Genomic DNA, 15,222 nt, shown 5'->3' on the forward strand with positions numbered 1-15,222 from the left:
GTATGAATTCAACCAATAGTTTTGCTGCTGGAGTGTTAACAACAAAGAAACAAACCAAACCAAAAACAATACCCCTTGCCTTCCCTTCGGGGGGATGGGGTAATAAACATTTGAAAGAACATGAGTAATAAAACAATAGAAAAAAATGAAAAGGATCTTCTCTTTGTTCAAACAGAAATAATCCCCTCAGACCAAATTCAAATCACTTTCCTGAAAGGCAAAAACCCAAATTGCTCAGTAACATGATCTAATCTGTTGACTGTTTCCCTGCTGCTTCTCCACAGCCTCGGAGCAACCGCGTTACCTGAGTTCACCTGCAGTTCTACTTTCCTAAGTGTTTTGCCTTCCTCTCTGTCAGAACATGTGTCCATGCACTGAAGCACCCTTCCCCTTTCCTCCCTCTCATCCGTTTGGATTAAATATGCAGAGGGCAGAGCTTTCTAAACAGAGGGAACATGGTTTGCGTGTGTCGGCTTTGTTAAACTTTCAGCTCTCCGGCGGGGATAAGTGCTGCCGAGGGTTACTGGGCATCGTATCATAAATCATTCTGCACTTTGTAAAGGTGTGGTGATACACAAGCATATACTGCATTACATATACTGCATATGTCAAACAAATGCAATAAATCTTCTAACAAACCATGATGTAATCCCATATTTCAGTAGCTGACAGTTTATCACAATAACACACTGTGGCCTTATCCCAGCTGTCCCCATAGTTGTCCCCATAGTGTGAAGTGCGTAGCTTCCATTCTTGGGTTATAGCACCGTCTGATGATTCCCCATATGTGCATTCTCGTACATGTGGACACATATATAGGTGCCTCCGCTTCACAGTCGACAGGATTGAGTTTCGCTCTCCTGGACTGTGCCCTGCAGCTCTGTACAACAATCTATTTAGACATCTGTGAAAAGCTGCCCCCAAGCAGACTCCCTATGGGACAGAGCTGAAGGCATTGTGTCTGCCAGTCAGGCATCTACACATAATACCTATGCTCAAAGAGGACCAGATTTCTGACAGTGAAGCACGGAAGGCTGTGCTTTAAAGTTTTTTTTTCTGTTTGAAGTGTGCATGTTATGATCAAAATCTCCATTATTATATAGATATAGTGTTTATATGCTGTTATTATCCAGATAACATGGTATTACACGTTCACGTTATTATCGCCCCACACTAATGCAGATATTTTCCAAAATGGATGTTTTTCTCTACATTTTTTCAACAGGAATTTTTAAACATGCTTCCTAGAGTGAAGGTTTTTAACCCTTTCATGCATTAATTGTGAGAGCCTTAATCTGTATTTTTTTTTTTCTCTGAGTGTTTTTATTCCTCTTTAGGCATGAAAAACAAACAAACAATGTGACTGAATTTTTTTTAGGAACCTATTTTTCATGGAGTTACAAAATTATCCACTCAGCTGGACACCATGCGTTTAATTTTAGATGCAAAGAAAGATGTATTTACTGACATACTGTGTAAAAACTATGAAATAAAAACATTTTAATTTTTAATGCTGCTAATCTGATGTTTTCTCACATTTTAATATACTATAATACTAGTTATTACTCACTTCATGGAGATAATATGCAAAAAACAACTTTTTGTTTAAAAAAAAAAACAACAATAACAATTAGCTTTTTTTTTACACTAGATGAGAGCAGATCAGGTTTATCTAGAACAACAAAGTTACAGTATTGGTATGAATTGCAGTTTATGGGATGATGCATAAGCGTCCACTCTGTTGGCTGATATGGAACTAAAACAACAAAATCCATGAATATACAAGAGAACACCATTGAACAGCTGACCACTATGCATGAAAGGGTTAATAACTGCAGTCTGTATATCTGTGTGGACAGTAAAAACAAAGCAATTAGAATAGGATTGCATGACATTGTTGCATTGTGTAATGAACCTGCACCTGAAACATCAAATATAGGTCATGTAGGTTTATAAATTAATGTTTTAGCTGCAGCACATTACAGTCAGCAGGGATACAGTTGGAGACATATATAGTGCAGTATTATGGCGAAAACTGTCAAATATAATGAATACACTTTGAAAACCTAAAGTTAAGGTTATTTCATGACAAACTAAAACCTCTGCATCTACTTCAGCTGATATTTTCTGCGGAGTCGTCCACAAACAGTGATTTGTCTGAGCTTTTCTGCATCAGTGTGTTCAGAGATATTTTGTAAAATAAAGGGTGTGTAGATTTTTTTTTAAAGGCAGAAGGAAAATTAAAATTCTAAATTCAAACCCATATTCCATTATAACATTCCAAATTTAAAATTCAAAATGTGACGTTTAATTCCAGTGTAAAATTCCAAATTCAAACGTAACAAACAATCTAAACTGAAATCTGTTTTACACTGAAACATTCCAAATTTAAAAAAAAAATCACATTCAACATTCCAAATTTAAAATGAAAAATTCGATTCCCTATTTCTTTGCAAAATTCCAAATTAAATTGTAATATTCAAATTCTAAAATTGAAATTGTAATTTTTATTCAATATTAAAATTATATTATGTTACATTTTAAGTAAAATACTTGAAAAATAAACGGTACTTTGTTGAAGGCAAAATAAAGAAGACAGTCAAAATATGATATGATATAATTTATCTTACAAGGAACTTTTCAAAGGAAATTTTAGATTAAATATGAATGAAAATAGAAACTTGGAAGTTTTTGTTTGCATTGTCACAGCAAACAGAAGTGAATATACTCTAAATGTAGAAAAGAATAACGTGAACATTGTTGAGTTTTCTCTGTGGTAGCAAAGGCTCACATAATAGATATATAAAAATATTAGTAAATGACCTGTTTCCATACAGTGTGGATAAAAACAAAGTGTAATTTAAATTCTTAAAACTAAAGCCATCAAGAGTATGATGCGCAACATCAAAACTTGTAATGTCAGACAATATGATCACATTCACTCACTGTTTACAACACAGTACAAATCTATATTTTACATCTCCTGCTGTCATTATGTACTCGCCTGCATTATGAATATATGATATACAACATATAAAATGCCATCTGATGTCTATTTATATTCATCTACATTTGCATACATCTATATTACATTATAGCACTTTAATATACCCTTGTGTTTACTTTTTCATTGTTTGCACTATTTTTTCACCCTTTTTACAACACAAAGCAGCATCCAGTTGGCAAATATTGATGGAGGAATGTGAAACACAACACAACAGCAAAAATGAAATTGACATGGTATGAACCAATGGACATTTTGTGGTTGTGACATATAATTCACCTGCCCAAATTCATTACACATGAAGGGCTATTTGAAATTTCCATGCCAAAATGATCAAAATTTCAACCCTGCTCCTTAAACTAATACTGTAAATTAAAAAATAAAGTGTTCATTCAACAGAAGGGAAATTAAGGAAAACAACCAAACATTGAAACATTTTATATTTTTAACTGGCAGTAGAAGCAAAGTGAACGCAAGAAAACTAAAGATAAATGGGTTTATGATAGTAAATTATTGCGAAATAGAAAAATGTAGAGAGAGCTGTAGTGAGACAGTGCTGCGGTTCTTTGTTTATTAGATGGATTTAATTTAATAGAGAAGCAAAAAAACAAAACAAAAAATCTCATAATCTTGCCCATAGTGTGTCTTTTTTCAGCTGCATAGAACTTTTATTGTCCTCATGGTTAGGATTTTACAGAACTGTCAAATTAAGCCAAGAATAGGCAAGAACTGCAGAGGCTTAAATTCTTAAAAGTCTTGAATTTACAAATTTGCATTCAATACTTACTGAAAAAAGTCTTTAATATGTATTAGATTTAATATGGTACGTCTTTAGTTTTGTTTCCCTAATTTTGTTGGCTTTATTGTGTTTAAATATGTCTGTTATATATCCAAGCTGCGAAGAAAGTAACGTTAGCTGACTCAATTCCACTTGTTCCAACCCGACAATTTATATTGAAATTAGGAAACAATTATCGCTAACTTTGCCGCCCCTGGTGAGAAATGACTCGAAACGGTGGGAATTAAGGAGTTGTAGTAAATAAATGTATTTTCCTAAATTATAGAAGTCACAAATTTTTGTCAGTATGGCTGTGAAATGGGCATTAAATTCTGTTCTAAGTAGTCTGAAATAGGTCTTAAAAAGTCTTAAAGGGGTCATATTTAGCTAAACCCACTTTTATTAGTCTTTGGTTCATTTATTTGTGTATTTGGACCCTAATAATTCCAAAAGTTTGAGTTTGAACCCTCCAGGTGCTGCAAAGCTATCATTATATATTCATTCCGGCAAAAATCGAGTGGATTTCTACAACCCATTTTAATTCCTGCTTAATTTGTTATGTTTATAACTAGTTATGTCAAGACATTTAAGGTCAAGACTTTTCACGAACTTTTCTCCAAGTACGCCATAATTGTTTGTCAGCAGCAACCGTTGGAGTCCATTATGAAAATATGTCCAAAGTTCGAGCCGATTACATAGAATGTTCAGTTGTTGGTTGTATTAACGAACACAAGTATCTTAACAGGACAGAGCAGCACAGTCAACAACCTGGAGGGGGTGGGGCGTGAAGTGGCTCATTTGCATTTAAAGGGCCAGTGCTCAAAACCACCTTTCTGGTGTCATTAGTCAGAAATAGGGTTGAAGATGGACCTTTGGAGTTGAATTAATGAAGAATTCAGACCCAAGAATAGCATTTACAGTTTATGTAGACCACAGGGAAATGTTTTAAAATGCATAATTCCATTTAAAAAAGCAAAATATCACTTCTTTAAGGCACTGGAGTAAATAAATACATTTCCTAAAGTAAAGGAGTCAGGAATTTTTGCCAGTATGGCTGTGAAATGGGCATTAAATTCAGTTCTAAGTAGTCTTAAAAAGTCGTAAATTTACCTTATAGAAACCTGTAGGAACCCTAAAATAACTGTCAGCGTGGACCAAATGTGCCAGTTTGGACGGCCCTGATGTAAATACTAATGATTGTATATTCTTTCTGTATACTCATGTAGGCCCCGAACCGAAGCCGAAGCTGCGCGGAGACTCCAGAACTTTCCGTGTGTGGCTGGACCCGAACCAGTACCAGCAGGACATGACGAGCAGCATTCAGAGCGGCACCGAGGACCCGTACGAGACGTTCAACATCATCATGAGACGCAAACCCAAGGAGAATAATTTCAAGGTTTGGACCTGGCGGAGCAGCCCTCATTCTGTATTCTGTCTGAGTTTTTTATCTTCAGACCTTGAGCTCTGGCACCACCACCACCACCCATCAATGATCTATTGTATATATTACACTCCCTTGGTTGTTGGAGGTGCGAGGTTGGGGCCAGGGCAGCTCTGAGATTACAACCCTCTCAAGGCCCGCCCAATGCTCCCCCCACACCCCCTACCCTGAAAGACTCCACGCTTTGAGGGGCAGCAAAATAATTCCATTCAGACATACAGGAGGTTCAAAGCTATGTCCACTGTGTTCATTTAAGTCCTGATGTGAGGGTTTTCTGTGACTTTAAGGAGGGCTAAGGTGCTGTGACAACTTATTTTAATGTATTTCACTAAAAACTATGCTTTTTTGTACAATTTTAATAACTGTCCAGCACTTTGAAGTCAGCTCATATCTCCAATTTTGCGAATAACTGACAGCTCATGTCTTTTTCAGGGTCAAGTCTGTAAATCCCATCTGTCTTATGCATTATTTTGCACACCCGTTTCTGTCTTTTACAGCCAAAGAATGACAGATGTTGTCTCTTTTTTTCCCAGTGCTTTTTCGTATGTTTTTTTTTTTTTTCTTCAGTTTGAAAGACACAAGAACTAATGGGTATTCAAGAAACATTCTTCTTCATCTTTGAAGTTTGACACAGATCAAAGTAAACACACTTCCTACCCAGTGTTTGATGCACGGGGTATTAGGCAGTTTGCAGCTCATTAAAATATAATTGATAGACAGTTTTCCTGTTGTTCTGTCACCTCACAGATATTCTTATCCAACTGAACCAGCTACTAACAAGTGTGAAGTCTAAGAGGTTTGGCAATTTTCATGATGCTTTAAATTCATTCATTTATTTATTTATTTATTTATTTAAGTTATGCGAGTTGCAGGGTTGGTATAGTTTGAACTTACCACATTGATTGAGGTTTTTATTTTTAAGTGCTAACTGAGCATACTTGCAGTAGCTAAATAGAATTTAGTCATTCATACAATAGAAAGTATGATCCAAAAATGTGCATTAAAATAGCAGTTGCTTAATGTAACTGCTGGTTGTTTCGTATAGATATTCCGCGTCTTTGTGTCTTATATTTTTCAAGTGGTTACGACCACATATTTGGCAACACATTGTATCACCTGTCTGAGAGAACACCATCCACAATCGATTATTGTCAGACCCTCTCTCTATTGCTGCACATACTGTCAACAAAACTACCACCTCATCCACATATGTTTTAAATGTCAGAACAAGTGAAGGACTTTCAGCCAAATGCGTTGCACTTTGCCCTGTTGTCAGGCACTGAAAATATGGGTTCCAGCTTCTTGTTATTTGGTTATCGTTTGTAATTTGTAACATTTTCAGTAGTTAGTTGTAAGGATATTGGCCCCGATATCAACATTTTAGCTGGATCGGTCAAAGCAACAAATCTGTAAGACCTATCCATCTCCTTAAATTTTTGTGACAACGGGCTATGTCATGCATGCCAAGTGTAATTCTAAAAGGAACACGATGGACCCGCATGTGGAGGATGTGGTGGGTTATATAGCTCTGTAGATAAAGCTGTGAGAAAGTGAAAGTGAGCTCCCCTCTACTACCTGCTGCCCTCCGGAAATAAATTTGCGACCAGGTGTGTGTGTGTGTGTGTGTGTGTGTGTGTGTGTGTGTGTGTGTGTGTGTGTGTGTGTATGTGGGGTGGGGGGAGTGCCGAGTGATTTATACTGTTGTGATGTACAACAGTAGTCACTAACACACACACATGCTCCCCCAGGAGAGTGTCATCCCCAGGTGAAAACCTCTGCTCTAAATCAACAATGATATCGGATCAGTATCGGGTACTGACCGATATGCAAACTCCCCGTATCAGCATCAAAACTGAGAAAGTCAGATCGGTGCATCCCTAGTTAGTTGTTTAACTGTCTTCTGTGTCAACCAGGCGGTGTTGGAGACCATCAGAAACCTGATGAACACTGAGTGTGTCGTCCCAGATTGGCTTCATGACATTATCCTTGGTTATGGAGACCCAGGCAGCGCCCACTACTCCAAAATGCCTAATCAGATCTCCACACTGGATTTCAACGACACCTTTCTCTCCCTGGATCACCTGCGTTCATGTTTCCCCGGTCACACCATCAATGTTACTGAGAAAAATCCTGAACTGCAAGTCCCACCTTTCAGGTAAAATTCAAAGGGCTGATATGATGAGTTAAAATATTTTTGTCAATTAATGTAAAATTTGTACTCAAATACAAATAGAATGGTAATAATGGTCCACATTTGGTCTTTCTAATTTCCAGAATCAAGTTTCCCATCTCAGATAAAACAGAAAAAGGGAAGAAGAGAAAGGCTGATGAAGAGGCGGAAAACAAAGAAGAGGACATGACTTTGAGTATTGAACCCTATGTCACCCCCAATCGGGGGCCATACCCTTACAACCAGCCCAAAAGGTGAGAGGTCAAAACCACAGTCTTCCAGTAACACTAAGGGGTCAAAGGGGTCTGTAGTGTTTTGTTAAACCTTGGCTTCTTAGTGAAGTTTTAGGGCCGCTGTAACAACCTCTTTTTACTGCCACAACAATCTGTAAATACACCGAGAATGAAAGAGGTTTGCCAACTTTCGGCCATGGCTAATATCAGATTCCATGTTTTCAGTATCATTAAATATCATTATCATTCAGTATCATTATCCTTAACTCTTTCAATGCCATGGGCCGATTAAATCGGCTTTACGAATACAACCTTTAAAGTGCCACGGGCCGATCAGATCGGCTTTGGAGAACACGCCATATTTGTGTACAAACAAACCATCCACCCCCATTTCTTTCTCACATTTCGATGACGTTCTTTCTGTGTCCCCCTTTTGAGACCAATCAGACGGGAATTTGAGGTCATGCGACCGAATAATATTTTTATACCTTTTTAATGTTTCTTATTCTCCGGTGTTTCATCAGAGGGAGCCCTCCATGCCGGGGGGTGGCTGTGGACTCCGGGGGCTGTGGCGCCTTCTCTCACTGGGGTCCGCTCCTTTCTGGTTGGTGGGGGTCCCAGTTGGCCCTCTCCCACTAGTTGGGATGTGGGGCTGTGTTGCTGGTGCCTGGTCGCCGGGGTCGGCGGCTGCCTCCTCGTGCGGATGGCTCCCTGAGACAGCGCCTCCTAAATTGATGTTTTACTTTTACTTGTACATTTTTGTTCTGGTCTACCCGTGCTCAGTCAGTCTTCTTAAGTATGTGTGAGCTTGTGGGTTTGCATGTATATGTGTGTGTGTGTGTGTGTGTGTGCGGGTGAGTGGGTGGATGTGGGTGGGGGGCGGTACTGATTTTTAAACTGATATGTTAAGCACTTTGTGCTACAGTTTTTAATGTATGAAAAGTGCTATATAAATAAAGATTATTATTATTATTATTATTGTAAATTATGCAAATTACGATCAATAATGAATCGGCTGCGTCCGGTGCGTTTTGAATCTAATCAGCAATCGGTCGGATGTTACCGAGCGGTTTCCTGCAGGATTCTTCAAATATTATAAAAACGACGCGAAATACTGAAAAACGGCCAAATTCTGTGGCACTTTTAAGGCTTATTAGCCCCTTAACTGTCTGGCACCGAAAGAGTTAATGTAAATGTGCAATAGTTCCAAATGGGCCTGAACCATATGTAAGGAAAATCTGCAATATAAGAAAACATTGTTCAATATCGCCCCAATGTTGTGACTTGCAGGTATATGAACAAACACAATACATAACATATGCACAACGTTAGTATTTAAATGAGTTCCTCAATGTGATTTACTAAAGTTTGCAAGTGTTGCTTTACTGCTTAATCCTGCCATAATTTAACATAGAAAGAGGTTGGTAGAAGAAGGATTTTTCTCCACTTGGATTCATTTATTTGAAATGGCAGAAAAGCCTTATTGCAGCAGATTGGCTACAAACAGTTCACATTTTTGCCTGTGTTATATCTGGTCCTGTGATTATTATGGGAAAGACCAACTGATATGTCACTAAATCATCTAGAGGTTCAATGGGAACCAAAGCAGATGTTACTGTCAAATAAAGTCATGAGGCTTTATACAAAAAAAAAAAAACTTAAAGGAAAATACAATAAATATTAATCCTGGTTCTATAGTAGATATACACCGTGCACTTTATTTCCTCTTAATTGTTAATATCAAAATCAATTGCCTACCTATCATGTAGAATAACTGTATGTACTGCTCAGACCTGACCACAGTGTTGTGAATTATGAAACTCAGATTTCACTTCTATGGTGGCCCACAAAGGTGACTTCTCCATCTGTCTCCTCTGCATCATGTGTGATGCCATCTTTAATATCCTCTGTGGAATCCACCTTTGCTCTACTCCATTGCAGTGGTGATCCTGATATGCCTTTGTGAACGGTTAGAACTCTGCAAAAAAATGTATCTTCAACTTACTCCATTTCTAAGTGTCTTTCTATCTGTCTGTGGTTTGTGTTGCTGTTTTCATAGAGGATGGCATGCATAAAACCTGCATTTGCACTTCATACTTAGGGATGTAACGACTACTGGTATAACAATAAAATCCGGTGAAGTTACTGACAGTATTACGGTTTAAGTTCAAATTATCATTAAACCCGTGTTCGATTACCGCACTTTGAAAACTCACGGTGATACTGCTCATTTCCTGGAGAAGCAGCGGCTCTCTAGGCGTACTTGTGCAGTTTGCAATGTTTGGCGTGTGAAAGCACGGCTGCCTGTGAAAACACCCTGCCCCATACATACCTCTGTCTCTGTCTCTCTCATTGTGACATTCAGAATGATTTGATATAGAAAATGGTCAAACAAGCGCCACTTTGACCTGTCCAACTACTCAGGAATGAATTGGATTGGTAAGCAGAATCGACAATGACATTGAAATGGATAAAATACTATCAGTTCCCACCCCTAGTGCAAATATCTCTTATGTCCATAAGGTGCCATCTTTAATGCACATTTGTATGTTTGATGTTTACATGTTAATATTTTGTGTTTCTGCCAACAGACAGTACATTGTGCGTGTATTATTTGTTTGGTTTTTTTGTTTGTTTGTTTTTTCAAAATACAGCTTAAATTATTTCAGTGTGTGCATAAGTACTTTTTGAACATTTTCAGCACATTTCAACAATACTGCGATAATTATGATAGCCATGATAATTTTGGTCACAATACCCGTGATATGAAATTTTCATATCGTTACATCTCTAGTCATAGTATATTAACCCTTCGGTATCCGGGTGCACCTTTTAGGCACACTTTGCACTTCCTGTTAAAAAACTTAATATTATTTTTCACAATTTAAATAAGGTTAGAATTCAAAAGTTGTTCATTTGTGCATGATCTTTAAAATTCTGGCCACCAACTACAATTTGCACATTGTAAACAAAAGAAAATTACAAGATGAGCATCTGTCTCCCAAGTGTGCCTAAAACGCACTATTTCTTCCATTTATTATGTATGATTAGGGCTGACCTTGATTTACAAAAATAAAATCAAATTGGAGCAGAAAAATAAATCAATATATAATATTTAATAGTTTGATTTATAGGTGTGCATTTTACGCACACTTGGTGACAGATGCTAGTATTTTTGAACATTTGACCTAGCGCCAAAAATAATAATGCAAATTAACCAAAGTTGCTGTTAATCATTGACATATGCCAGGCTGCAAAAATCAAATAATATGTGATCTGCTTTTTATGTAGTATATTGAAAAAAAAAAAAAAATTGTGTTTGAGCATCCAAAAAAAAACAGGTTAGTTCGCATTACAATCACGGCATTTAAAGGGTTAAAAAATGTGACAACTATTGAGTATTTGGTATTTTTATTTAAGGCTCACATTGATGAAATAGAAAAAAGTGTAAAAGAATGAAAAACAAACTGTATGAAATTTTTTTTGACATTATTCCACAAGTGTGCCAAAAAGGCACACTTGGTGCTTAGTAAGGGCCTTGCTGGATGGGATACCGGAGGGTTAACAAGCTGTGCTGGTGTTGTTTGAAGAATCCCTTCATCAGGTGTATGTGCACTAATTTGGTCTTGGTAGAGCTGGTGGAACTGTGTGCATCTGTGTTTATAATTTTGTGAATCATTAGTAAATGAGCTATAAAAATTGCCCATTCCCTTCAGTGCTTTTGTCTAGCTAAGATTAATTTCTTTGTAAGATTACATTTGATTTTAATTAATTTCAACTACAAGAAAGTAAAGTTTAATTTCATATGCTCCCAATAAAATTATAGAAAAATGTTCAGCCTGTTTCAGACAGTCTTTTGTGACATTTATTATGGATGTTCATGCTGCAAAGACAATGAAAGTATGGTTAATTGGTCCACTAACACTAATTGGTCCTTGATAACTAATAACCACCATCAGACCTCAGTCATCAACCTTTTTACAAACCATCTCTGCTATAAATTCTCACTGGAACAAAGCTACTATGCATTCTTATTACGGCAACCCCAGTGCTTGTGTGAATTGCTGTGATTGTTTTGATAATGTTATGTGTCCTTGTCTCCGTGGTGTCTCTTCTGACTTGTTAGTCATGTAATGTTGTGGTGCTATTTGGGTCCCTCTATTCATAGATGAAAATTTTTATGCAATTAAAGGTGAAAACAAGAGGCTTTTTTATATTCCTCCACTAATTAAAACACCACAAAATAGCTGCCCTTGATGGAAATTAAAGAATTATCTGATAGTGGTTTAGCTTCTCTAGTTTGTACTTTGATATTTAAATCTTGACAGAAGCGTCACATCCATGGGGAAGCACTGATTTAATCATGTTTATTGATGGTCTCAAAAACAACACAACAAAGGTTTAAAAAAAAAAGAAAAAAAAAAGAAATGGATGTCGGACCAATGTTGAAAACAGTTGAACAGATTTATGAGATTCTGTTTATGCTTTCAAGGCTGTTCTGTTGCTCAGGCTAATTAGCTGATTTATTAATACGAGCTGTGATTCTTTTATTTCTTACAGGAATACGATTCAGTTCACACCCACGCAGATTGAAGCAATTCGAGCCGGGATGCAGCCGGGACTCACCATGGTCAGTACGGAGTTTTCATTATTTTTAAACACTAGGTTTACACTAGATTGAAAGAATGAATGAACCCAAAGAAAATGTTCCGATTTTAGAGACTGGCAATTTGTAGGATTTCTACTTTCAAATATTTAAAAGAATTACCTTAAATTATCATTAGAGTTTAGAATAAAGATCTCTGAAAGTATGACAAAAATGCCATTGTTTTGGATTGTAGAGATAAGAATTGAATGTGTTGACACTAATGGGTTTGGGATTTATGTGACCACTAGAGGGAGTAATGAGTCTAACACAATGGGGCCTTTGACCAAAGTGTCTGAAAAGGATGAAATGGGATGAAACCGCTAAGAAACAACTTTTAGAGTCAAAGAAATTGACAAAGAAATAAAAACTAGAAGTAGTGTTATTGTTTTTACCACTGGATGCAGCTCTAAATGAAAAGAACGGAGTTTGATGCTGAAATGGCAGTGTTTCTACTACATGAGGTTATGTTTTCATCGGGGTTTGTTTGCTTATTTGTTTGTCTGTTAGCAAGATAATTCAAAAAGTTAAGGACGGATTTTGATGAAATTTTCAGGGAATGTTGATACCGGCATGAGGAACAAATGATTAAATTTTGGTGGTGATCTGATCTGTGTTGGCAGAGGTCTGCACTCTCCGAGTGCTTTTCTAATTGCCTGACTGATATGGGATTTTTGTGGCCAATACTGATACTAGGGGCTAAAGATAGCTGATATCCGATATATTGGCCAATATCCGACATACTTGCCAATAACCGATATATCGGCCGATATATGAAATAAGAACATTGATATACACATGATATAATAGTCTTATATTAAATAATGGTAGACATGTGAATTAACAGTTGCATGTTTATCTCACAAAGATAAGTTACACAACTTTAAAACGCTGTATAATAGTCTTGTATTAGACTAGTATGTGACCTGTGGAGAATCATGGGTTATAGATGGGGTAGTTTTTATGCTGCGGAGAGCAGACTTTTGAAAAAGATGTATCTATATTTTATAAGTAGTGACATAAAAATTGTTTGGTAAGTAATTCTTTAAAATGTAAGTGACAATTAATTGACAGTATTAATGCCCAGGCACACCTGCAGAATGAAATTGTGAGGTACACAGGAAGCACACGGACGGACGGGGGGGGGGCATTAATCGGTTGGCTCTGCTTTGTACTTTATACAGTGAATAATACAGTCTGTGGATACATAGAATTAATTGATTGGTGGTTTTGGTACCTGTAAGAGTTCTGGTACTGGACTTCACCCTGCTTTTAAGAGTTTGGAATTAAAAGCAGAGTTAAAGGTCAAAATAACATATCATTCTTTTAATTCTGAATATCTGGCCTCAGTAGAGGTGATTAGCGCTGAGCATCATGAGAGGAACTCTGGGCAAAGCCTCGTCACTCACCTATTGCTGCTGCTGCAGGTGTATCTGTTCTGTCATATTGTTGTAAAGCCAGATATCCGCACATTAATCAAACTTAATGTACACCAAGGGAATTTCTTCACCAGTATTTATGCTGTTGCTCACTGTCTCTATCTCTATCACTCATGTAGACTGATGACAAATTTATCTGAGCCTCCACCCCCCACCCCTCTCTGTAATTTGGACTTTCCCCATGAAATAGTCCTCCAAACATAAACAGGCAAATAGACCCAGTTCATATACAGTTTTCACAGCCATGTCATTCCAGTTTTCCATTTGTATCTCAAGACCAGCGTAAAACACACACACATTGTTTGGACAAAAGTGCTATCTGATGTGGTGATTGGAAGCTGGCAATGTGTTGGGAGTTATTTATTGTGCAGCTAGCTAAGGTAAAAATGGCAGGCAGGCAGGCTATCAGCAGAGTCATAAAACAACTGTGCATGCTTGCCTTCCACTGCTGCTCTCCTCACCCCCTCTAACCTTCCTTCTTGGCATATGTCACAGTCGTTAGCAGCCACAATAAACACACACTCACACAAACACACACACTACTTCCCGGTCGACCTGGCGTGGCTGTTAATGTCCTGATTTATGCGGGAATATCTAATTGCACTCACTATTTTTAGCAGAATTACTCACCTAAGATACAAGACCAACCTGTTTCATGAATATTTATTCAGTAAATTAGCTGTTTTTTTTCGTCCTAGTTAGGTAAATATCAGACTTATTAACATGGTACCTAGGATACAGCAGTAAAGTACCACCTGCTTATAAGTGGGAGGCTTGACAGACCAGTATACCTTGCGGAGCTTTTCTCTCATTTGTGCTATTTTGGTCTTTGCCTATCTGTACAATTCTAGTTTAGAATTCTTTATTACAGTGCTGGTTGCTCTACCTTTATGCATGCTCCATATGCCTTTTTCATATACCACCATACTGTTATGGTAGCAGTTTGAGTAGGCAGTAAAATGTATTGTTCTGTACATGCTTATTACGTATTATAGTTTCTCATTTTATGGGATCAAGTAAAGCCTACATTAATCTGAGTCTACATGACATTTATATATATTTCACAGTACAATAAAGCACAAGTGAAAAAATGATACCTCCTGGAATTACAAGAATTAAAAAAAAAAAAAAATGGTGATACCAATTTTTCGTCATATTGATTAGTTTTATTTTATTTTTCTTAATTGTTTCCATTTTATGAGTATGTGTGTTGTTTTAATTTTATTTTGACACCTTGGCTTTAGTGTTTTTAGTTTTCTCAGGGGTTATGTGGCCAAACTTGATTTATAGATGCTAAGAAAAGCCCAGTAGCCCCATAATGTACAAAACCATTTTACACCTCGAACATGAATATTATTTATCTCACACTATAGAGCTCAGTAATTAGCATCTGGAACTGAATCAAAAAGCAAACTTTAAAAGACTCTGTTAAGAGCCAGGAAAGTTGGAGAAAAAAACAACATCTACAGCACAGCAAAGCAGTTTAAGATGAAAACTGCAGCTTAAAAGGGA

General features: G+C 37.1%; 1 protein-coding gene across 2 annotated transcripts in view; it reads left to right on the top strand.

The window, feature by feature from the left end:
* Window positions 1-15,222, top strand: part of aqr (aquarius intron-binding spliceosomal factor) — a 146,066-nt gene that overhangs the window by 49,895 nt on the left and 80,949 nt on the right. For both annotated transcript variants that reach the window (XM_030127148.1, XM_030127149.1), the window contains exons 20-23: window positions 5,009-5,178; window positions 7,137-7,378; window positions 7,498-7,647; window positions 12,187-12,256. In XM_030127148.1, coding sequence (XP_029983008.1) covers window positions 5,009-5,178; window positions 7,137-7,378; window positions 7,498-7,647; window positions 12,187-12,256 — 632 coding nt within the window. The remainder of the gene's footprint in view (window positions 1-5,008; window positions 5,179-7,136; window positions 7,379-7,497; window positions 7,648-12,186; window positions 12,257-15,222) is intronic.

The sequence above is a fragment of the Sphaeramia orbicularis genome, chromosome 22 (assembly GCF_902148855.1).
Source record: "Sphaeramia orbicularis chromosome 22, fSphaOr1.1, whole genome shotgun sequence".
NCBI lineage: Eukaryota > Metazoa > Chordata > Actinopteri > Kurtiformes > Apogonidae > Sphaeramia > Sphaeramia orbicularis.